The 25,803-nt window shown below is 42.8% G+C and overlaps 1 protein-coding gene across 1 annotated transcript in view; it reads left to right on the top strand.

The window, feature by feature from the left end:
* The window catches only part of RASGEF1C (RasGEF domain family member 1C), a 74,598-nt gene extending 48,990 nt beyond the window's left edge, over positions 1–25,608 (top strand). Inside the window, exons 5-14 of the mRNA XM_065690467.1 lie at positions 1,531–1,743; positions 3,846–3,920; positions 7,415–7,510; positions 8,589–8,691; positions 8,780–8,859; positions 9,475–9,570; positions 14,458–14,553; positions 15,197–15,320; positions 17,327–17,399; positions 17,893–25,608. Coding sequence (XP_065546539.1) covers positions 1,531–1,743; positions 3,846–3,920; positions 7,415–7,510; positions 8,589–8,691; positions 8,780–8,859; positions 9,475–9,570; positions 14,458–14,553; positions 15,197–15,320; positions 17,327–17,399; positions 17,893–17,917 — 981 coding nt within the window. The 3' untranslated portion in view covers positions 17,918–25,608. The remainder of the gene's footprint in view (positions 1–1,530; positions 1,744–3,845; positions 3,921–7,414; positions 7,511–8,588; positions 8,692–8,779; positions 8,860–9,474; positions 9,571–14,457; positions 14,554–15,196; positions 15,321–17,326; positions 17,400–17,892) is intronic.
* The last annotated feature ends 195 nt before the right edge of the window (positions 25,609–25,803 follow it).

The following is a 25,803-nucleotide window of genomic DNA, read 5'->3' on the forward strand; positions in this document are numbered from 1 at the left end:
AGACTGTTATGGAAACAGGGTAGACATAAGCATGTTATTCTTCACTGTAAAGTAGCAGGAGATGCTACTTCCATTGCACAGATGGGATCCTGTGTAGGTAAGAAGAGCACTGACTCTGGCTTCTGGTACCTTGAACACCTAAACCAGGAGTAATGCCTGACACTGAAGATTATCCAGAGCCTACAAAACTGCAAAGATGATGAAGGCTGGGCCTAGTCCATGGGATTCAGGAGTAGTTCCCAAGGCTTCACTTGGGCTGTGTCCAGCTTGGGATGTGACACAGGTGTGTGTTGGTCTTTGTGGGAAGGCACAGTCCAGCCAAGTCCCTGTTGTGATGATGAGGACTGTGCGGAGGGTGCCAGGGTGTACATCTGCTGCATAGTACAGATGTAATAGAAGAGGGCTCCTTGCCAGCTCTGATGGATTCACAGTGATGGATTACAAACTGATGTTACTGGCAACTTGACGTTACTAAATTCTGTTTGGACGGGGAGCAAGGAGTTATTCCACTTGTGAGCAGCCAGAGGATGTCTCCTCTGTGTGTCTTTGTGCTGGAAGAGGAGCTGGACCAGCCTGCAAACTGTTTTCCAAAGTGGCCGTGGTGTTTGAAATTGAGCAAGCACCCATTGCAGCCATGCCTGATGCTCCTTTCTCTGGCTCATGGCCACAAGGCCATGTTCCGCAGCAGGTTACACCTGATGCTCCATGAGAGGCTGTTGCCCAAGGACATTTCCAATCAGTCCTTGTCTTTAGAGCCCATCCACCAGTTCTCTGTTATCTCATAAATTTTATGATGTCTGCATCTATCAGTTGTGAAGAGTTGAAGATTTCTCCATTTCTTTCTGCCCATCCTCCAAGGCCAGTGGCTTCACTCATTGTAAAGAGCTGCTCCAGCTCTGAGAACAACCTGAGCAGCTTCGTAATGATTATCCTGCTGAGCGCATGGCTGTGCTTGGAATACAATATGAGCTTCCTTCAAGAGCAATTAACATTTTGGATATTAAATACTCAAAGCTGCACGATGCTCAGAGCTCTCCAGCTGGGTAGCAAGTAGCAGCATGCTTCTGCTGCTTTCAGCTCAAAAGGATGGAGAGAATAGTGTTAGAAACACTTCTTATTCCTAATAAATAAGAGTTGAGCAGGCATAACTAACAGGTAGAGTTCTTGGCCACATGTAGGTGACATAAAGGGTAGGTACCAAATGCTGCTGTGCTCCAGAAAGCTGCAGTAACTCATGTTGTAGTATTACCTCTCCTCTGATCCTGATGTTGGCAGGAATACGTGAGTATCAGTGCCAGCCCAACCCATCAGTCCTGCCTGCCTCTTCTCTTGACTGCAGTCTGTTTCTGTGGTCCAAGCACTGAACTGTAATTAAGCCAACTGGTTATTTTGAAGTAGGCTTGTTGAAAATAAAGCAGTAACCTGTTGCTGGCTTAGGAGTGTTTTGCAGAAGGGAAAATTCAGCATCAAACCACTCCTTTGTTAAGGTTTTTGGGTGGTTTATGTTTCTTTCTCTCTCTGTCTCTCCAGGCCTACTGGAAGAAGATGAATCAGCTTTTGCAAACCCTGAACCAGAAGCTTGCAACGCTCAGCCACGGGCAAGAAGGGATTGTCAAGATCAGTGCTGCTGTCTCTGATAAGCTGGTTGCCTTTAAAAGTAAACCTCCATCAATTCAGAGAGAAATCCTGAGTGTCTGCAGTGACCCCTACACTCTGGCTCAGCAGCTGACACATGTGGAGCTGGTGAGTGGGAAGGGTTCCCAACTTCTGCAGTCACAGATATTACTTTAAGCCATCAGCTGCCAAGTATTCCAGACATAACCAAAAGATAATCTGCATATCCCATGCTGTAGCAGCACTGCAGCAGGAGGCAGGGTTTGACAGGTTAAGAGATGCTTGGGAAGCAAACTATAGATCAGTGTTCCCGCGCATCCTGGAGCAGTCACTTTGCTTTTTCAGCTTGCTTATTTGAGAAATGGAAATCATAGTCTCAGGAAGCTTAAAGGGTTTTCACTTCTGTGAGTGCTCAGAGCCCCACAACCTGAGGGAGCTACTGAAATGGCTGTTCCTGAGCCCTTCTATTAATCTGGAAGACATTTTTAACAGTTCAAATCCGTTCCTACAGATACACAAAGCATCTGCATTGTCTGATGCATTTTTCATTCTTCCCTTTGGGACTTTGTTCATGGACATACAAGGATGTCCAAATACACCCACACAGAGCCCTGCTGTTTCCCTCATTGACTGCAATCCACTCTCAAACAGGCTTTTGATGGTAAGCGCTCCAATTGCAGTACCAAGGTGCTGGGCAGACTGGTGCCTTATGCACCCTTCTCCCAGGGTCAGGTCCTCTATGTAGACCTCCTGGGTGTTTGCAGAAGAGCGTAAAACATTGCTGCCATCTGCAGAGCTCTTGATGCTGTAATGATTCCCTGCTGCCTGGCATCCTGTAGACACTGTTCATCCTTGAGAGGAAGGCTGGAAAAACAAAGCATGAACTGGACTGTGAATTGAAGTGAATATCATGAAGTTAGCCTTGGGAATTCTGAAGGTAGCTGATTTTCTATTTATCGAGAAGTGGAATTGTTCAGAAACCCCAAATTTAGGATTGTTTTCTCATTTTGGTTAGTTTTCAGACCATGCAACTTTGGCTTTCTTTGCTTTAAACAACAAGGCAGAGAGTAGAAGTCCTTTTGCCTAGAGTTTTCTCTTGCCTTTTTTCCCCTCCACAGTGCAACTGTCTCCAAAGGATGTTCCCTGTAAGTGGAGCACTGCTGCACTTCTAAAACTGATGCAGCTAGAGGTTTTCATCCCACTGTACTGCAATCAGTGCTCTCTACCTTCTCTTTCGCTTACAGCATCCGGTACACCAACTGCTCTGCACTGAAACTGTCTGATGCTTATTTGTTAGTAAGAATTATTTGCTATTAGTAACAGTTATTTGTTGGTAAGAGTCCTATGCAATTATCAGTGGCAAGGTGAGAATTCAAGAGAAATAGCATAGGAGTAGCCATAAAATCTTCACTTAAGCCAAATTATCGTTTATTTTATTGCTGCTTGAGTGTCCCAAGTTTGGGTTGTAGGAATTCCCAAATACCTCCTCTGAAATGCCTTTGTGGCCTACAACCTACTGATTTTTCCTAATAAACATGTTTAAGAGAATTAAAAAGCTTCATAAGTTCCAGTGGGGCTGGGAGTGACAGGTTTCTTCAGGAGCTGATGGACATGGCCTGTCTTTTACTAAGAGATCTGGATGCTTTATTTACTCTTGGTTTGGTTCATGCCTGGGACACTCTCCACTGTAAGCGATGCCTTTAATGCGAGCACGTGTCTTCAATGCCTTCCTTCTCCTATGGTACAGAGCCACCACCCTGGGGCATCACCTGAGCATCAGTGGGTGGTGAGGCAGGGTCAAGAGTATTGTGTGTGCAGCCAAGCAACAGATTGCTGTGGTTACCAGATAACAGCATTACTGCTGTTTTAAGAACTGGGAAACAAGGCTATTGAGTAACACTGGACCACAGCAGGTCTGTGTGACAGAAGCACAGAACTGAGGTTTGCCAGGTCCCGGACGGAGGCCTGTGCATCCAGCACCTTCCACTATGCGCAGTGGAGGGGGCTCTTAGCATGGCTTGTCAGTAATGATGCTTATTTCTCTTCATTTTCTCCTTTCTGCTGAAATAACTCTTAATTGTTCTTATGAATTTTAATGTCTGGTGCTAGTTGGCTGTTTACCAGTTCAGTAACACCATTCAGAGCTGGCAGATAACGGGGAAGTCATAGCAAGAGAAACAGAAAAGGTTCTGGGGTGCTTTCTTATTTCTTCCTCCCTCTCTTTCCAATAGGAAAGACTAAGTCACATTGGACCTGAGGAGTTTGTGCAGGCATTTGTTCATAAAGACCCTCTGGACGGCACCAAGGTATGATTTCTGTGCATGCAAAGTGAATCCTGTGGTCACTGTTTGTTCCAGATGAACTGATGTGATGAGATCCACAACAGCAGGGCCTGGGATATGTGTTGGCCAGGGACAGGCCAACTGACAGCCTGTATTTGCCATTCCTTCCTGGTGAGAGTATGTCCCAGCCTGAGACTGGCCATGACCTTGTTGTTCTGCTTTTGGCTTGTTCCTCCCAACCTGCTTTGTTCAGGGCAGATGGTTTGTGGCTGTGCACAACCAGGGAATGTCTGTTCCTGGTGTTGAAGGCGTAAAGGCTCTGGACGTGATGTAATGCCCATAGTGTGTGCCCAGACACCACAGTCATGACTCAGTGCGTCATGAATCAACATAGTCTTCTGTGTCTACACAATAGCTTTTAACCCAAAGCACCACAGGGAATGGAGTGCCTGATCAGGGCTTCATCCAAAGTCTGTGGAAGCCAGTTGGAGTCTTTCCACTGATTCCAGTGGAGTCTGAAGCAGCATTTCAGTGAGTGTCTCAACAAGGAAGGAGACTTCCTGGCTGGAGAGGGAGGGTCTGTGATTTCACATAGTACCAGCAAAGAAAGAGGGTGGAAAATTCTTCCCCTGAACTGCATAAGGGCTCCCACTGAGATCATACATCAGCAGCAGAATTTTTCATCACTGGATGCTGAACATAACAGGAAGACCTCTGTTTTTAATGCTGCCCAAAGAGCACCAGAACAGCTTGTAATGGTGATGGACGGATGGACGGACGGACGGATGGATGGATGGATGGATGGATGGACGGATGGCTAAGAAGTGCAACATAGCGCTCTTTCTCTTATTGGAGTTATGGAGATTTGGTTTCAGGGAGGGTGAAGTGGGAAGAAATGGTGTTTCAAGTATTCTGAGCATTGATCACATTCTTTAGGAAGTAACCACAAGGGAGCAAAGGTGTCAGAAACATCAAATACCAAACCAGCCACAGTGAGATTTGAACAGCCTGCTGCAAAGATGAGGGGCAAGACTGAAAATGAACAATTGTCATACCTGTTGTGAAGTAAAATGGAAAAGATCAAATCAAGGCACTAAATTTGAGTGAATTTTGGAAGAGTGGGAAGGAGGCAGCAGTGAGTGAAATTAAATTGCATAAAGCCATAGAGGGGAAGGGATGCTAAGAGGAAGAAGGAAATGTTCAGTAATAAACTAATGTATGCACAGTGCCTGTAGCTGTATCTGGAATTGCAAATGCAAAGCCAGAACAGATTACCACCAAGGTGTGAAGAGAAATTGAGGTTACAGGGTAGACATAAGGAAACATCAGCTGAGGTGGACAGGAAGGATTAGAATGAGAAGCAGAGAGCCTGAAAATAATGGTGGGATGGGGAATCCAAGCAAATCACCTTGGCAGACTATGACAAGCTATTCGACAGTTACGCATGTTCTTCAGATGCAAATCTGAGCACTGAAGTGCTGCCCAGTGGCAGTTCTGTGATTTCAGTGAAGTGCATAATAACAGGCACAAAGCAGGGATGCACCATGGCTTTGCCTCTAACTTCAAGGCAACGTCTTCCCCCAGGAGGACCTACTTATAAAGCAAAACTGCTGTTAACATTTTCACACAAGGAATGGCACTAACAGATTGCTGGGCTTGAAGTCAGCAGGGCTGAGGAAAGCAGAGGTAGTCTGGAGGTTTTCTCTGCCCTTTGCCTGGACTGACCAGAGGTCGCAGCGGTGATTCAGAAGAGCCTCCACACCAGGGTAAGGTATAGCCAAGGGATCACATGGGATGTGTACGTAGAGGTGCAAACCTTATGTGAAGCGATGTATCATTCCCCAACCCATGAAGAGGGAATCGGTTCTGGTTTGAATTCCCTCCAGCTGGAGATCACATGAAACGTCTTTCTTGCATGAGGGCTTCAAAAGGCTTCGCTTCTGAATGTTTATCAAGCAGCGTGAGTTGCAGATGGAAGAGGCTAGGGAGGTGCTAAATATCATTGCCATTTATAAAGCTTAACCTTTAAAAAGCAGTCTGCTTCAACTTTAACTGCGGCACATTTTAACGAGTTTTGTGGTATTAGCTGTGGTTCTTATGCCCTGGCACGCGGTAGTAGTGTAGAGATGTAAATACCATATTTAGAACAAAGCCTATGTTTCATGTACTTTTTGTTATAGCAAGGAATAAGAAATACCACAGAGCACATGAAAGCAACTGCTATGGGTAGACTGGGGCTGCTTTGGGTTTCCACTGTTTGATATTTATATGCTGCTTGCTGATATTTACTTTTGAGATGCTTTTAAGATACATATTTTTATTGTATATGTAGTTGACTCATAAGGTGGCTGGGAGTTTCAGGCTTGCTGAGATTTGCTCATTAGCACGGTGCTGTGATTTCTGTTTCTAAACATGGCTGTATACAGAATCACAGGTGAATGTTTTCTTACTTTGAATTACCTTGGGAATCATACTAAGCCCCATTTCTTAAGGTCAGTAACATAATATAAGTAATCCTATTGACATTCATGGATCTGTGTTTATGCCCGGTGATTTTCTTTGTAGTGGCATCTATTTATGGTAGCTCCGGGAAATTACCATGTTAATAAACCAAAAAAATCGGTATTCTCTGATACCCTCTAGTGGATGTTAATGAATGTTCAAATAAATCACCTGAACTCCAGAGAGCAGCAGCTCCTGGATGGGCAGTGGAAGGATTCAGGGCTGGGAAAAGGACTTGAATTCTTATAATCCCAAGCAACATCTTCAGGCGGTGTGAATTGCCCTAGCACTCTGCTGAAGTCAGATTACCTGCTGATGTCAAAGTTCAGCCAACTATTTGTTTCCATTGCCTGTATTGATTATGGGAACTTATGTTGTTTTCATATAAAAAAAAGAGTGAAAAATGTGCTTCTTGTAGTGGTTCTTATCAGTGAAGTATCTCTGGCACGTAAGTGACCTGTTCAAGAGCAGCCATTAGGACAGAGGTGGTCACTCGAGACCCTATTACCCTGAAAACTCAGTAAGGGAAATGTTTTTCCCATAAAGAAGCAACTAGGGCTATGTTCTCTCCTGCTTATCTCTTGTTCACTTCACTAAATGATGGCCTCTCCCCTCCAGAAAAGGGCTGTGGGTGATGGCATTTACTGAAGTGCAATCAGAACCGCAGACTGAGCGTGCTGTGGAAGACTCTGCTTGTCTTACTTTTTCTGCACATCCTTCTTGTTGTCTGAATCCTGCAGTGCCCTGGCTGTTAATATCCCTGGGACAGCGCAGACTGTGTTGGTGAACACTTGCTGCAGGTGAAATGGGGCTGTTTCTGTACCCTACCGTGAATTGTGCGGTGTGACACTCGGCTAGACCCTGTGCATCTGCCAGCCACCCACCTACCCAGTGTCTTTTTGAAAGGGGCCCATAATGCACAGTCTTCCATGTGGCCAATTTGTGCAGTATTTATCTTGGTGATCAGCTAACTGCAACACAGCTGTATGTCTTTCTGTGTGGTTTTTCCTCCCCAGACTTGTTTCAGTGAACAGAAAAAGACGAGTAACCTGGAGGCCTATGTGAAATGGTTCAACAGACTCTGCTATCTTGTGGCCACAGAAATCTGCATGGTGAGTCAAAAGCGTGCGGCGTGTTTTACCACATGCCTGACGTACCGGTTTGAGATTCTCCATTCATAGGCAAACTGGAGATTTATTTCTTCTGACCTAGCTCAGCAGCTGATGGCAAGCTTTAGAAATACTGCACCCGCAGAACCAACCTGATAAATGACACACATATTGCAAAAAAGAACTGGCGACACACAGGGGATACCCTGCTCACTGACATAGTAGGAGCACAGTGTGGGATAATGAACCCTGCAGGGAAAAAGAGAGTAAAAACTGCCTTAAATTATCCTGGGAGATTTTTGCTGGAAAAGATTCTAGTGGAGCAGTATTTGTTATCTGTCATCCCAAAGCTCTGCTGCGTGTGTGAATTCCCATTGCATGGCTCTTTGTCCTGCTGCCCATTACTGTCGCTGGTCATTTTTTAACTTGGTGGTGGTTTTAGTATGTTTAACCTGGCCCCATCAAAATGAAATGAATGTTTTTCTCCTTTGAAAAGGGTGTGGAAGGGAGGAACAGTGGTAGTATAAACAGCCTGGACCCAAAAGCATTACCATTTGAAGATCATCTTTGGAAAAGGTGGGGTGATTCCAGTCCAATAAAAACGTACATTTAAAATGCGAGCTACCGTTTGGCCTGGCCATGTTGCTGCAAGGGCCAGAAGAGGGGATAGGGATTAATGCAGTGAAACAAAGTCTTTCTGCGACAAAGATGCTGCTGTGACATGGGTGTGAAATCCTGCCTTTAGGAAAGTCTGTGCTGATGCACTCACTGAGGCCAGCAGGGAGCTGAGCCACTGCTTCAGGGCTGTTTTGGCTGCTGTTCCAGTTCTAAGACATTAACTGAGGCAAGCCAGGGAATTGCTGTGAATTTCTTCTGTGTCACTGCAATGAAAGCTTTGATTTTAGAGACTGCCAGTCACCAGCATCCCCTGGATTGCTGGAACAGAAACGGGGCCGGTGACTGATAGCAGATGGCCCAAGCTGTGCGTGGATGGACCCATGCTATGTATGGAACAAATGCCTAAGACACCCTCTAATTCTGCATATGCTTATTACAGATACTTGTTTATTTTAACTTGCAGCCTGCAAAAAAGAAACAGCGAGCACAAGTCATTGAATTCTTCATTGATGTTGCCCGAGAGTGCTTTAACATAGGGAATTTTAATTCACTGATGGCAATCATTTGTAAGTACAGCTTCTAACCGTCAGCTGTCAGAGATGGAAAAGGAAACCCGACTCTTATCCCTGACTTTTTCCTCCTTCTCCCTCTTAGCTGGAATGAACATGAGTCCAGTTTCCAGGCTAAAGAAGACTTGGTCAAAAGTGAAAACAGCCAAATTTTTCATCCTTGAGGTAAAAAACACAAACCAAACATGCTGATACACTGCTTGAATTGTATTCTGGACTTCTTTGTTTGTGCACTTTCACATTGTTATCCCAGTCTGAGATGTTTGCAGGTACATTCCCAGGCAGAAGGCCAGATTGTGGCTGAAGTTTCCCAGGCATAGTGAGGAAGGTGTGAAGCTGCTGATATCTAGATGGGAATCAGAGCACTCAAACCAAAACTAAAATACAAGACTATATGCAAGCCGTAGTGCTTCCACTGATGCCAGTTTTGTTTGGCCATGGGCGCAATGTTGAATGTAAAGCTCCCCGGCTATATCTTGGGTGTTGAGTGAACAAGGCCCAACGTTTTTTATATATTGAAGATTCCAAGATTTGACATATATAAAATGAGCAGTCCTTATTCTTCATGTACAAGCTTAGTAAGCTGTTAGTAGAAAAATCAGAGGTACAAACAGCCATGATGTGTAGATCTCTCCTTGTATCCTTAGTTCATGGGTGTGTATATGGGGGTTTGAAGATGTAGGCTAGCCTCTGCTCAGGGTTTGCTACAACTGAGGGTAAAGTTCTCTTCAGAGGACCCATGTCACTGTCTAACCAAAGTGTCTTCTTTCCTGTATCCAGCACCAGATGGACCCTACTGGTAACTTCTATAACTACAGAACAGCACTGCGGGGGGCTGCTCACAGATCCCTCACCGCACACAGCAACAGAGAGAAGGTAGGTGGGACTGCATCCCGTTTATCTCCAAATGGATGGTGCGCATTGCAGCTGATAGTCAGTGACTGAGAGACTCAATGCAAACGCTTTCCTTCCTTCCATCGGTCACCAATGCAAGGCTTGTGAAGGCTAAATGAAGCTGGAAGTGTAAATAGGTGTCTGAAAGGATTCTGAAATGGATCACAGGGCTTTTGTGGACTTGCTTTCGGATATTGGGGAGCAAAAGAGAGCAGGACACACAGCATAGAATCACAGGATTGTTTGGGCTGGAAGGGACCTTAAAGCTCATCCAGTTCCAAGCCCCTGCCATGGGCAGGGACACCTTCCACTAGCGCAGCTTGCTCCAAGCCCCATCCAACCTGGCCTTGAATCTCTATATCCCTAGAAAATACCCATTGTTCAGATTGATGAACCCGATGGAACAGGTATTCCAAACTAAAATGACTTTTATTTTGGTATGGAGCATCCACCTGGCAGCCCAGGTGAATCTGTGCTTTCCTTACAGCTCTGCCAGCCAGGCCCCTGTGCAGACAAGCCCCTATTGTGCAGCCTGTGATTTGAGATAGAGAGCAAAGGGCACAGCTCTCCGAGATGAGGTGGTTCTCCATTTACATTAGGGAGAGGTGACTGAGTTACCACAATTCCTGAGGTCTAGTCTGAACCCACTGCAGCAAATTTGGGGTGAAATGCTATCCTTGTGAATTTTCATTTCATTTGGTTGTTGCTGCCATCTCAGTGAGCATGAATTGAAGTGTTTGATCAGTGTTCATGGCAGATCTGTAGATGTCATTGATGCTGCAAAAACCAGGTTGATGAGGCGTTAGTGCAGGATCCTCCTGTTTTGTGCCCCAGTGTGTTTCTTGTTAATTTGCTTATTTCTCCATTCAGTTTTCTGTTGTTGTTTTATGAAAGAGGGTTTGTTTTTAACACTGCAGTTGCACGTAGTCATAAATGGGTGATCTCTGCACAGAGCGTGGCTAAGGTAAAGAAGATACCACATGAAGAAGCATAATATGTAATTTTGTATTCATTCAGCAGAGGAGCCAGGCCAGATGCTAATCTCACATCCCTGTAAATTTGTGTAAATCTGCTGAAGCTAATGGAATCTCACGGCATTTACAGCGAAATGAGATCAGCATCTGGTCGCAGGCTGACTCAGCTGCAATGGGAGTGTGCTGAGTTGGTCTGAAAAGCACTTCTCTGTGCAAAGAAGAGATGGATGTGTGTGGCTGGCAGAGAAACCCTTTTAACTCACACACACTGCAGTGAGAATCTGTCAGTCTGAGATGCTTCTGCAGTTTAGCTCTTCTGCATCCATCATATATATTCAAACCAGTTGCTTTATTGTTTGACTTAATTTCCTGTGGAAGTTATCAGTCTCCATCGTATCTGTACCCCTAGCTGGTTGAGACTAGGAACAGAGAGGTTATTGCATTGAAAGGGATCTATTTTACATAAGAAAAAGCCCATATTCTGTTTGCCTTGCGTAGATAACATCAGTTCAAGAAAATGCTCAAGCATATGATTTGGTAGCTGCTCACAGTGGGTATTTTAAAATGTCAGATACACCAGATCATATAATTCTTGCTGTAGGAATTGAGGAATTTTGCTTCTTTTTGTATGCCAGATGAGCAGTTCTTTGTTTTAGTGCATTTGAGCAAGACTGGAAGAACACGACTGCTTTTTTTGATAGAAAATGTTGTTTCTTGGCAAACACACAGCAAAGCTCACTCTGAAGAAAGATTTATCTTCAAACTGAATTGTGCTTACAAGGGCTTGGGATCCCAGTCCTCTTTGCCGCTCTTCTCAACAAGTAGCCACCCCAGAAGCACAGACAGAGGCTTCAGGGCTCAGTCCATCTGTTTGAGAAGGGGAGGGAGTGCTCTTGTCACAGACCAACAGAATAAGCAGTGGGTTACGTCTCACAGGAAGAAAAATTGCCTGTGGGCTCAGAGGAGCTGCTCCTTAACTGGCAGACTCACCTGAAACGTTGCTCTCTGCTCCCCTTGGGGCTGGTGTCTTGGCTGCTGAGTTCTGCACAGCACTTGGACAAAGACACAGCTCAGGGGCTAAATTACATCCTCAGAGGGAGATGGGGTGAGGCAATGACCTGGGGCATCCTCCCTCCTCTGTGGACACATCTCACCCAAATCCCCCATGTGACACCAGCCTTCTGGCGCAAAGAGCACTGCCTGATTTCATCGCTCATCCTCATCCGCAGATTGCTCGTGGGAGACTGCAGCTCAGGTCGTAGGAGAAGGATCTCAGTGTACCTAACCTCATTCCGCACTGTTCAGATCCAGCCCTTCTCTCAGTGTGTAAACAGCATTGTTAGAACCGCTCACTACTTCTCCAGGAGCAGGCTTGTCAAAAGGCATGGCAGTGCAGCTCTCAAAGCAGAGAGATGCGGTACAGCGGCAGAAATAAACCTGCCAAAGTGCAGGGCGAGAGAACTGGTAATGAAGAAGGGCTGATGTTTCATGCAGAATTCAGAAGGGTGTACTTGTTAGGAGCGAAGCCTGGTTTTATCTGTGCAGTCAGCTGACCTATGCCACCTCCAAAATTAAGTCATTCCACTGGGAAACCCTGCATTGTGCTAATGACACATCTCTGGCTTTGAAATGTTAGGAGTATGCACAGTGCGGTACTGTGTGTTGTTGCCGTCTGGTGCCTTGGAGGAAGAACATGTCTGATCTCATTAGCTTTCTTCTTTCTGCAGGAGGCAATTGTCCTTCAGCATGTGGGTGGGTTGGATGGTACAAGGAGGGGGGAATCAAAAGGGAGTGAAATCTGAGTTTCTGGCACTAACCCAGATTTTATGCTAGCAAAGTGCCTGGATTGAAGCCAGCATTAGAGTGTAACTATATCCACTTCTGCTGCTTTTCCTTGGAAAACAAAACATACAGGGTAATATATATATTTATTGGGAAAATAAATGGTGACTCAACAACAGAAATCCCCTGGCAATGTGGAGGGAACTGGTATCCTAGGGTACGTCTTTGATGCCTTTTGGGTGCAGATGAGAACAAGCTCTGCCCATGCTCTGAGCTGGCTGGTGGCTTTGTAGCATGGCATTGAGCCCACATCCATATACCTTCCATCTCAGCAAGGCTTCTTGGTTATGTTTAGTACCACTAATGATGGTGACCTAGCTCCCAGGTAGTGGAAAACAAGCTCACATCTGCCTGCAAAAAGCAATGTAGACAGAACCTGGCAATGATTTCTAGGTGGGGACCCGTGTCTGCCTCCAGCTCTCTGTATCTTTCCACCCTGTAAGACCACACTGGTTACAGAGTTAACATCACTTTTGGTAGGGGCTAAACCATGCAGACTGATTTGTATTCTTTACCTTAGGTTGATTGATCTAGTTTGGATGATATAAAAATGAATCCTGAAGCACACTTAGCTCAGTTTGACTAGAAGTTGCTCCACCTCACCCTGGCAGGAGTGCTCAGCATTTTAGGGGGTTATGCTGTGCTTTGTTTCCACTCTTATATCAATGGGATCTGTCAGTATAGTGCCAGTGGCTCTTGGAGTGTCAGTCCAGGCTTTTTTATGGCTATTGCATGGTAGAGTGTATCAGTGGTTGTCCCACAGAAAGCCAGCAGAGATGCAGATCTTTAGCAGCTTACTGCGTGTCCTATTCTAGCTGAAACAGAAATGGGCTTCCATTTTCACAGCAAGATGTGGTAGTGGCTTGCAGACTCTTTGCCTCAGTGAGTGTTTTTGCATCTATGACCTGCTCACACTCACTACTGCATTGTGAAGGCTGTAGACTGGAAAATAACAGCCGCCAGTCCTGGTCTAGGTCCATTTCATATCCTATTCCAGCTGATGTACAGCATTAAATGGAAAACAACATGACTACTGTGAGGGTGGTGAGGTGCTGGCACAGGTTGTCCAGAAAAGCTGTGGCAAATCCTAGAACCCTGAGGATCAGCTTTGTCATGGACTGGTCCTTTGTGTTATCTATTTTCCCCCTTGAGTTGTGACATGTGAGGACCCAGAGGGAGTCCTGCTGTCTGCTTCTCTGCTGAAGTGCTGGGGATGCACTTCAGGAGCGTGGTTGCTGCCTTTTGCTGTAGAACACCTGGCATCAAATTTATCCTTGCTGTAATTCCAATAATTTCAAGAGTCCTACCTAGAAGCAGACATTTCCCTTAGCAAATTATGACGTGACTTATGGGTTAGAGAGAAGGCTTGGATTACTGCTGTATGCCACTTTGCCCTGGATGATGCCCACTGCTTATCTGAAGCACTACAATGATCTCTCTGGCTACTGTTGGCAGTCTCCTGTCGGCAGTCTCCTGTCAACTAACTTAGTATTTTCTGTCCCGCTGTCTGCAGGTTAATTTGGAGAGGCAGGTTGTACTAATCCAGCACTAGGCAGGAAATTATATGCATCAAGAGGTAGCCATGTGTGGAGCTGTTGAAAATGAAACAGCTCCTGGCTAACTGTTTGCAGACACCAGATATTATTCTGCCTTTAAGTCGCTCCATTTGTGTATTCAACATCTTTGCTTATAAAGGCCCAACAAAGAAGGGAAGAGTTCTGCAATTTTATTTTGCTCTTTGCTGTCTGGCCTTGTCATCAGGCAGTGATGCTGTTGATGATAAACTGGGTTACTGGTATTTTCTTAGTCTTATTCTGCTCAGTGAACGTCGTGCTCAGTTTGTGTTCATTTCAACGTATGTTCTCCTGGTGGCTGAAAGTGTCTCTGTATCCCACTGCCCTTTTGCTTGCCCATCAATGTTCTCCTTTTTAAGTGCATAGCACACCAAAAAGTTAATATTCCTTTTTTTCTCCTCTCTCCTGACTGAGTTCTTCTTTCATGCAGCGAAAATACCGAACTGGAAAGATAACAGTTCTGTCATTTCTCTTCACAGATTGTGATCCCCTTCTTCAGCCTCTTGATCAAAGACATTTATTTTTTGAATGAAGGATGTGCTAATCGCCTTCCAAATGGACATGTCAACTTTGAAGTAAGCTCTGAAAACCGCTTTTATCCATCCTGTTCTGATAGCGCTACCTGAGACCGTTTGCCTGCAATTTCAGTGCTGACCAACAAAGATGCCAAAACAGATGATCTCGAGTGACTGTGTAAAAGTTAAACCAATCCCAGAATGCTTTCAAAAGAATTAATATGTATATTTTACATAAACATTACAAGCAGATCATTCTAACTTGCTCCTTCAGTGTTGGCATTGTGAGAATGAGTAATGCATGAAACACCTTAAAATAGAACTGTTAGAAGGCCTAAGGAGTTGTGAGGCGTTGAAGTCATTCTACTTTATGTAATATATATCTATTTCTGCTCCTTCCTGTTCCGTTCAAGTCCTCTATTCTGAAATGCACATGTATAACTCAGAGCTTTGTTCATGGATACATTTTCATTGAAGTACAAACTGAAATGGCTTAGAAGAAGAAATGCAGGGCACCCTTTCCTCTCTCTTTCCCCTGTAAATGAACTGTGAAAATGTACCCATCTAAACCAGAAAAGGCTCTTTTCTCATAATAACCTTCTAGTCGGCATGAGGGATCCTGGATCCCAGTCTTCTGCGTGGCTGGAGTTGTTTGAGTGAGATAATCTTACTGGATCTGAGTGGAATGGGTTTATGTTCACAGAAATTTCTGGAACTGGCTAAGCAAGTAGGAGAATTTATAACATGGAAGCAAGTGGAATGTCCCTTTGAACAAGACCCGAACATCATCCACTACTTGCATACTGCGCCCATTTTCACTGAGGATGGTAAGACTCTCTACAGTCTCTAATCACTGAAAATACATCTCTTCACCAGTGCTTATCCATACCCTGATCAATGCTTTGATCTCTCTCACTGACCAGTCCTGGTTCTTTCCTAGCTTTCCTGTCATGCAGCTTGTTTATTCCTGGTCTATCAACGTGGTTTAAAAAATACAACCTTCCAGCTCATGAAGCTTCTCCCTGATTGCTTTCCTTTTGTCTGTAACTTCTCTATAAGGCACTGTCTAGGAAGCTGCCATTGTAGCCCTATTTTTGTAATCATGAAAAGAGGCCACACAACCGCGTTGTGGACTGCCGTGAATGTCAGCTGTCCCTTAGCTGCTTGTTCAGTGATTGATGGAGCCAGAACTAATCTCTTCTGCAAACCGAGGCTGTCATCTCTTCAGTGAGCACAGCCCAGGGTGACGGCAGTCCTGCTGACCTCTTTCTCTACAGCACAGAAATGTTATCTACAGAAAAGAAGTTTTAAGAAAAATCTTTTCTAGGAATTAATTTTGGCTTCAAAACCCCTGTTCTGAAGTTATTTCTCTGATTGTCTTTTTCTATTTATCTGTCCTCTTCAATTTTGTATCCAGCTTGTCAGACTGTGTCATTTCATATTGGTTTGTCTCAGTTGACTCTTGGTACATTGTCACGCACTGAATTGTCTGTAGCTGTATTCCCATCAGCTATACTTGCTTTGGGTTTATTTTGCTGTGGTTCCATAGGCAGTTTTCTGTACTAATCCAAGTTAATCAGACCAAGACAGCTTTTATTTCACAGACTACTTGAGAACACAAAATACTGCTTCAAAAATCCTGCCGAAATCCTAAGAAGGATTGCCAAAATAGAATAATTAATGTGATTAAAGCAGTGGGTATCAGAAGGAGATAGGATGGAGGCATTTGGTTTAGGCTCTAAAGGGACAGAAAGTGAAAGTCAGGGATAAAAGTACAGTTTTCAGGCTGCTGGACCAAGAAAGGGTGACCTCAGCCCACTAATTGCTTGCAGATTTTCCCTCCCCCATATTCATAGTGCTTTCATGAGATGCCTTTTGCAGAAGCCACAGGAGGCCTCCCTTGCTAGCCAGGAGAAGTGCAGAGCAGAAAGACCTGCCCTGTGTAAAAGATGGGAGAACGTATTAGAGCTGCAGCAGTGGTATGTGAAATGCAGCTGTACTGTGCTTGTCACAGTGTGGCAGAATGGTGGGACAACCCTTGCATATTAAAATGCAATTAATTGGAGCACAGGCTTGAGTTCTCAGATGGTCCCAGCATTAAAGAACAAAGCATCAACAGCCAAATGAGGAAATGCATGTATATGCAAATCACAACTTCCATAAAACAAAATCGGTGAAGACAGTGAGATACTAATGCACCAGCAGCTTTTGCAGAGGAGATTCTACAGCCTAGACACACTTTGGTGTCATGAAATGCATCCTACAGTGCAAAGTTTTGCGCTGTAAAAGACCTGTTTATTTTCTTCTCCTGTGTTTCTTCTCTGGTTTCTGTAACTCATTCTTGCCTTGAGGGTGTTTTGTATCCATTTAAGATAGTGTGTCCTTATAAGCTTTTAAAAGATAGAGGAAGATAAAGTTGTGTTAAGTGATGGGAATACCCTTATTTTAAAGTTTATTCATCTAACTGTCAGCTCCCACTGTCTCTCTTTTAATGCTCATATACCAGTCTGGTAGCAGTGCTATGATGGAGTAGATAGGCCTGTATCCCTACATGCAAAACCAGAGATCGTTTAACTGTTTAATATTGTTATAGGAAGGTCATGCTAACATATTTTAACTCTGAGGTCCTTTACTGCTCCATCAAAATTAATCAAACAGCTTTCCAAAGGTGGACATGTGAGCTCACCATTGGTGTCCTACTGATTACCAGCTTCCTGGTGGACCATGAAGTTTTAGTCTCTCATGCTGTTTGGTACAATACAGGACATACAATGACGCAGAGAGGGAGGGGTTTACTGCTGCTGTTGGAATAACACATATCTATCTTTCCCAGGTTTGTATCTGGCTTCCTATGAAAGTGAAAGCCCGGAAAACCAGACAGAAAAAGACAGGTGGAAATCCTTAAGGTAACCACTTACTTTATCAGCTCATTTCTGAAGTACCTCCAAAATGCTGCTCTGATAGGCAAAGCTTGTAAAGTGCTGTCATTTAAAATGTAACCTCTGATAGAGGTCTTTTCCACTTAAGACCATTCTTCAGAGCTGAGGCTGCACTGATAAACACTAACTGTAATCGCAAACAATCCACATCTTAAAGAATACCCTCCACATGTGCATTCCCTCTCCATGGCATGGGGATTGGAATTAAATGATCTTAAGGTCCTTTCTAACCCTAACTATTCCATGATTCTATGATTTATATAGTATGCACCCAGGCAAAAGAAGCCTTGCGTAGATGAAAAATGCCCTGGCTTAACTGGATCTTCCTACAGTTTACACCTCTAATAAGAGACATATAATGGTTTGGTTTAAGTGAGAATCTTAAGACAGTGATGTAAAAACCCAAACAACCACCTTTATATTTGCCTTTTTTCACTGTTTTTATGTTTTAAATTCACAGATCCACTATTTTAGGGAAGACTTGAAGATTAAGAGATTATTGCAGTAGGTCAAGGGAAAGAAATCCGCAAACGTTTTGCACTACTGATTCCAAAGATGCCTGTTTGGGATTTAGACAATTTTTTTTGTTTGAGTTGTTTTGTTGGGTTTTTTGACTGCCTGACATGATGGATGAACCGGCTTCATCCACCGCAATCGACAGAACTGTGTGCACAATGACGCTTTTCTAACTATGAGACAGAGAGAGGAAGGACAAACAGACTATTTGTGGCTGTGCCCAAACTGCGTCAGGATCGCTGTAACTTTTGCCTCTGAAGGAAAACGTAAGGAAATCAGGAGTGTGGAGAACTGTGGTACTGCAAAAGAGAACGGGAACGTGTGTAAAAAGGAAAGCAAAAACCACACATGAATATTTCAGAAGCAGGTGCTTCAGACTGCAGCTCTTTAAACCCTCTGAGGATTGTAAAATTAAATCAAACACAGACACAGCAGCAATCTGGTTAATTGCTGAATGAAGAACGAACTTAATCTTACATTAGCAGTCCCCCGGCCTTGTTGAACAAAGCACTGACTGCTACAGGTATAAGCTTCCAGCGGATGAAAACCGACATCGCTCACTTGTATGTACGTGTGTGTGTCATACACAGACCACAGCAGCATGGGCCAGTCGTGAGTGTTAACAGAGGACAATCCAAAGTATGACTATTGCTTAGTCATTCTTCCCACCACTGTTGTTGCTTTTCTTACTGTGAATCTTGGCAGATCTGAAGAGGGTGCAGAGTGTAGATGGTTTTGCTTAAAGACATGCCCCTTGAACTGAAGAAGCAAATTAGTCTGGACTCAGCGTACCCCTATTTAATGTATGTAGTATATTCCCTGATTTTGTTGATGCGAAGTTACATCTTTTAGAGGGTTCTATCACACTTAAATAGATGGCATTACCATTTGAAAAAACTCTGTCAGGTTCCAATTAATTCAGTGCTGTTTATTCTGCAAAGTGATACTAAGAGGATAGGGAGGGGGGAATAATTGCTCTGAATTTGGGAACTACATGGTATGCTTTAAGAAGACAAAAGGGTTTCAGACTAGAATGAATGCACTAAAGAATTTGTCATTCATGAGTAGGTAACTCTGTTATATTTAGGATCTAAACCATGTTCACCATTTCCTTACAGATAATACAAAGTAGGGGCTACATCTTGTGTTTAAAGTTGTACAATAATCCAGGTGCTATTGTAATATCTATTAAATGATAATGAATTATATGGATATTGGATTCAAAACTAAGGCCTAACAGTAGACTATTTGTTTCTACGTGGAAGGACTGTTCTTACCTGCCCCAGAAAAGACTTCAGAAAGCTTAAATGAAACCTAAATGCCAGATGATACTGAACTTTGCATTTTATTACTGACTTGATGCTGGCCTTTTCAGATGCTCCAGTCTTTCGCTGTCTACAACAGGAGGATGTAACCCTTTCTTTGCGACCGGTAATAGTTCACTTCAATACAGAGTGATTCCAAGTGGCTGTAGTGTTTTGAGAAATCAGGCTACTCACAAAACCTGGCTATGTCTTTAAGACACAAAACTGGAACAGTTCCTGCCCTCTGCCAGGCCTCAGGAGTTATACATGCCTGAGCTTTTGAAACGTGAGGTATTTCTGAGCTAGTGTTTCAGGGCAGCTCTGACGATTGAGCTGATCGGGAGTGCAGCAGCCTGAGACATGCTCTAGGTGATACACTAAAGGTTTGTAGTGGCTGCAGTGCAGTTCTTAGGTTGCATTATGATCTGTGAAAACCTGTGCAGTCTGGGCCATGGCCACTTGGAATCCACTGCTCTTGTAATTACTGAGATGAGCAGGATGGCGTCTACATTTGCATACATAGGATTTCAGTTCTCCTTCTTGTATAGGTCTATCAGCTCATGAATTCAAGCAGGGGGAACATAAAAATGTTCTGTGTTTATTGGAGCCTTGTATGTGAGAACTAAGTGTAAGGATGGTTCAGCATCATTCTAGCCAGGGAATGGCTTAAAGTCCAGCCACTTTAATGGCTTAAAGTCCAGTAACACTTAATAATCTGTTTGTTGATTTTTGCGCACGAGCTGAGAGCTATACATGATCTATACATACAGAGCCATTCCTTCAAGCAGAACCATTTCCAAAATGATGCCATTAAAAGCCTGTCAAATTCCAACCAAATCCAGAGCAATAACCATAAATATATTGAGAACTTATGTGTTTGCTAAATGGTCATTTTTTTTCTTAACATCTGCATTTTCTTTAACAGGCACAGTGTGACTTCATAGTGGAGATGTTGGTTTACTCACCTGAAACCCAGTGTATGGGTGAATGGACCCTTTCTTAAGACCTGCTTTTTAAAATGCAAATCCTCATTCCTTTTCTAATGTGCCAGTAGATTCTGGTACAGCTGAGATTGTAACACCTGAGGATGAATCAAAATGTGATTGCTCCAGATAATACTTTACATTCTTGGGGAGTTTCCATTAATTCAGGCAATTCCGTAAGGATGAGTTAAATTAGGTCTCACAAAGTTTATTGCTGTTGCAAACTAAACTAAACCACTTTCATAGTCCAAAACTTTCAAACCTCAGTGCTTAAGATGGAAGCATAAAGGTCAGATTTAGGTGGGTATTAAGGGCTTAGTGGGACTGTCAGAAGCACTAAATTACATTTAAACCTTTATGTAGTCACATATTTAAAAGGTTTTTTTTCAGAGGTGCTAAACATCATTTGGGGAGTATCGAATCACTTATTGCTTTAAAGAGGTGTGTGATATTGATCTGTAGTATTTCCAGAGATACTGGCTGCTCATTGTAAAATTACTTGGATGTGAGAGTACAGAGCAACTTAAAATGAGAAGACAGCACTCCTAAAAAACAGGCTTTAGGAATCATAGCTTGTCTTCACACAATTTCACAGCTAAAATCCTATTGATACAAATACAATGTAAGCCTAAAGTCATAGCTGTCAGTTGGTTTAGTAATTCATAGTTGGCCTAACTAGGGTGTACAGTTCTGGACAGGAGGGTGGTTAGAGCCTTGCTTCACCAACAGGTTTTAAAGTGTGAATACAACTGAAAACAAAGAAGGATAATTTGGGGAACAGATTTCTTCCAAAAATGTATTAACATTACAGAACAATGAGGAAAAGCACCCCAATAATTAGTGTTTTCTGGCTATAAATGTGCAAAGAACTCCTACTGTGCTGAAAAGAAAGCAGTATCACTTCAAACCAAGCACCATAAAGCATGTAGTCATTAGACTAACATCTAGACAAGTTACTACTGGTAATGTCATAGCTTCCTAATTCCACTTTTTTTCAGTGGATTCGCCTTGTTGACAGCTGCTTAAACTAATGCTGCACAGAGAGCTAAGCAGAACTGAACCTAGGTCTTGTAGTGTTAGTACCAAAACCCTAAGCTAGTAAGATGTGAATATATGACACAGAGTCCTTCAGAAGCATTAACTTAGCTTCTGTGTGCACAGCAATATTTTAAAAGACCCAAATACAGGAAATCACTTCTGCTCCTACTTTAGTGTAATCAGAGTGGTAGCAAAAGTCCAATTTTTTCATTTCTAGAGTGTGCCATTCTGCAACATGGGTCTAGATAAAAAGCCTGGTGAAGAACAATGAGGGAATTGTGTGCTTTCAGCTTGTGCTGAAGTCAGTAGATGAACTTGCTCAATGCCTTTCAAAAGACAGTTCTTCATACAATCTTGCCCTCATTTTCATATCAGCATCAATCGCATTACTTAGTTAAAAGTGGATGGATGTAGGCCTGCTGGACGTGATGGAATTTTGAGGGCAAAAACCTCTTGGAATGAATCCAGCACACGAGAACCCTGTGCACCAGAAGTACACCAAGTTTAGCCTGTCATTATTCCCTCTGTTAGGCTGTGAACACAATCCTGTCATGCAGGTGGCTGGAAGTTCCCTGTATGCATAGAGAACATGGAGGTCTGGAAGCAAACTGTGATCCCAGCCACTGCAGTGATGGCACTTACAAAGTGTGAACACAGCTGCTCAAGCACTTCAAATAAGAAGCAATTTAAGCATAGAGATATTTTTCTCAGCTTGAAGATGTTTCATGATGTGGTCAGTGGTGATAAGATAATCACTCGCTTAAAATCAAGTTAGTCCCTTACTGATAACCTTGGTTACTTTGTCATGGTTTATTGCAATAATTTACGCACCTTTTCTTAAAGCACATGAGCACTGGTTTGCACATGACTGTAAATCCAGTTTAGAACAGAGCTTAGATTACTGAATATGTAACTGGAATTATCAATAAAAAGACGCGTTAGTAGAAAAGATAGTTATGCATATCAGTGTAAAGATGTTAACAGTGTCTGGCCTAACAATGGCTGTGTTCCATCAAATAAGACTGATCCCAAGCACAGCGATGTGCCAGAGGAAAAGCACCAGTTGATTTTTATGGGCTTTGGAGCAGTCCTGCAACTATTAACTACAGTTTTAAGTTATTCATAGGGATTAATTTGCATTGATAACTGGTATAGTCCTTGGCCTTTCTTTTGAGGCAGGTGCAACTCTCAGATGGGCAGGTGCACTGAGTAGGGTGAAAATCCAGCCTTAGCAAAAGCTTTCTTTGACACTTGAAGTTTCAGCAGCAAATTCAAGGACTAAATCTGATCCAATGAATTCATTCACGTCTGTAAGCAAAATCTGACTGTCTGGCTCTAAGAACCTTTTTGTCTTTTTAGACTGGTAGAAATTAGCCTTTCTGTCTCAGGTGTCTCTTTCATTAGAAATTAAATACCCTTTGATTGTGAACTGATTATTCCTATTGTTGTAATTGCAGAATGGGATTAGAATGGAATGACATAGAAACAGGGAAAAGCCCCTTTGTCACTGCTTGAAGGCTTAGCTGTGAGCTAAAGACTTTCTCTTTTGTCCTTTTTAACACTATCCGTGGAGTGAAATTACCTCAGTAGCTGGTGCAGGGCATTACTGAACTGTGGCGCACATATATCTGTTGTCTGTATGGCAGCACGTACGCTAACAGCAGGATGCAGAGATCCTGTACAAAGCTGACGTGCAAATTCATATCTGAGCCTGCAAGTCTTAGTTTTCTGATGCTGGGACACATCCCTTTTGAAAGGTAGGAAGTTCACCTGGGGCAGAGCCTGCTTCCCTATCCATCCAACAGGATTATTACAAGAAAATTCTTTTAATCCTCTACAGGAGCTGAAACAGTGAAGAATTTGTTACCTGGTTCACAGAGATTTTAAGATCTAAGCACCATGGAAAAATAAGTACTTAAAATTATGAGAAATACCTTGATGGTTGTTAACTTTCATATTTCACAGCATGGCAGCAGAGGAACAAGATACCTGTGCATATCTTCCTATTAATATCAATGGCTGCTGGGCAGGCTCAGGAAAGAGAGAATACAGTGAAATACTGATACACAAAGGTGTACCAATACTTTTGTTTTAGTGTTGAGTATGTTGGAAAGAGGGCACACTACCCTGGAATGTGTCCCCTTCCCTGCAGCCGCTGTGACCTGCTCTGTGGAGCAGCTTTGCTCTGAGTTGAGCAGAGGAGGCAGGAACATGTTCCACTTTTAATGAAACAGGTCTGGAGGCTGGTCTGTTCTGTATTCATTTCTTTTACAATTCTTTTTGCATATTTTCAGATATGCAGAAAATACTAAATCCATTAAGCTAATGCTCATACAAGGCATCACATCCTGCATTTTTGCATTATGCAAGATGAAGATGAGAAGATAATAGCTCATATGGGTGGTATTTCATATACTCTGTGCAGGTGCAAGACACTGAAACTCAGGCTGTAAGCTCAGCTACAGAAAAAAAAGCTAAGTATGAGTAACCCCTGTCTAGATCCCCTGCCTTGTACTGTGGCCAGATGCAGACTGCAGTGCTATAAATTCAGAGTGGCTTAGGCTGCTCTTTCTTCCCTTGATGACTTTCCCCCCAGAGAAGAGGTATTTTGCTCCATAAACAGCTCTTGCAAAATGCCATAAGAACGTTTTCTAGTTCTTTCCCATACAAAGGCTCTATATTCATACCCCAAAGCTGTCATAATAGAACAGGAGTCCTTTTCCCTTCATCCCTGTGGCCCTGAAACTGCTAACTTGGACTAATACTGCACTGTTCTCAGTCTGCCCTGCATGCAGAAGGCTTATAATTCAGAGCTCATGAGTCCTGTAAGTAATACCTGTACAGGAAACTTCCTTCTAAAATGTGCAAGCCCATTTAATGGACTTCTGATCAGAAAATTTCATAGTCCAACTAACTACCTTTGAGAAAAATGTGACTTCTTCAGTGAACTGTTAATGGTCAGTACTACATCACTGCTTTCACTATTTAATTCTGGTTATAAGATACCAGTCTTTTAGAAACAACAGAACATATGGTGCTTTCTTGATGTCTGGCCCATGGGTAAACAGAGTTGAGGAAACAGGGGATGTAGTCTGGACTGTTGACATCATATGTATTTCCATAACAGCCCAAGTTGGGTTATCACTTACAGTCTGTCTTTGCCTTGACCTAGGAGTTGTTCCAACAGAATCTTCCTAATTATTAAAACGTAGTGAAAGATGCGCACGCAGGGCTATTAAATTTGACTGTTTCAAAATACAATTCAAGTAGTTCCCTTAGGAGTCTGTCTGTAAAAAGACCATTGCTAGTATGCAACACAGATAGGAAATAAATGATCCCCTGGGTTTCAGAACTTTCAGCGAGTGTTCATCAGCTTATAAAGGTGAGAAATCAGAGAGCTGAATTTTTTCACTTTCAGTGACAGTACCAGCTGTCTTCAACCTAAACTCCAAGAAGATACTATTCTAAAGCATTTAGTCACAGACCTGAAGGCACAGAGTAAAAAGGGTAAGCAGAACTGCCCTTGTTTGCAGATTGAGAAATTCAAAGGTTGAATGACATGCCCAGCCTTGCCTGGGAAGCACGTCCTTTCTAAACATTATCCCATAAAGCTATCCAGGTCTTAGTTTTACATTCCTTCTTGTGTAATTCTTTTTTACAACTGTGCTTAGAAAAAGGGCAACTAAATTATCATTGTAGTTTCTTTCAAAGAATCAAGCTAGGAAATAAATATGGATTGAAAGACTGGTATATACTGATTATCTGAGTGAAAGTAATGAGGAGCTGTGCTTTTCCTGTGTCTTTTTCTTTAACTTAAGCAATTTCATGTTATGATCAGCATTTTCAGGTTAAATTGAAATCCCTCTACCATCCATAATACTCAAACCATGTAGCTTTGTTAGAAGTCCTCAGAACGAATACTGACACTTTATTAATTGCACAGGCAGGAAACAGTAAAGTTACTTGAAAGTGGCTGTTATGATTTTGTGACTGTACATAGATCTTGCAAGATGTTAATGGTAATATGCATACTGTACCCCACATAAACACTGCGAGAATAGCATGGTCATTGTTACGCTTTATAGCTGTTGTGGAAGATGTCTTAACCTGCATTCATGGTTATAGTGCCCATCCTATTCCCATGCCTTTTTATACAGTTGTGGTAAGGTTGTTATGAAATCCTTTTGTCAGTCATGTTCAAGCTAACTTACCTATGTATAGAATTTATATATTAAACCCCCCTAATTTATACTGTGTTTTAACAGTTTGCCTGAACTGTCTATGGTTTCTAAATTTTGTAATGTGAGTGTCAAATAAGAATAATAATTAAAAAAAAAAAAAAGAAAAAGGCTCATTTGTGTGGAGTTTGTCCTTCAGTTTTATTTGCAGTAGAGATTTCAGCAACTACACACCTACAGAATAGGCTGTTTCCTTTGAAACTCCAAAGACACAAATATATTCCAAACTCTGCACAGCAATTCATGACTATGTGTGTAGGTACAAAAGTACTTGTGGTTCCTGTTCTTCCTC

Source organism: Lathamus discolor, chromosome 10 (genome assembly GCF_037157495.1).
Source record: "Lathamus discolor isolate bLatDis1 chromosome 10, bLatDis1.hap1, whole genome shotgun sequence".
In the NCBI taxonomy this organism is placed as follows: domain Eukaryota; kingdom Metazoa; phylum Chordata; class Aves; order Psittaciformes; family Psittacidae; genus Lathamus; species Lathamus discolor.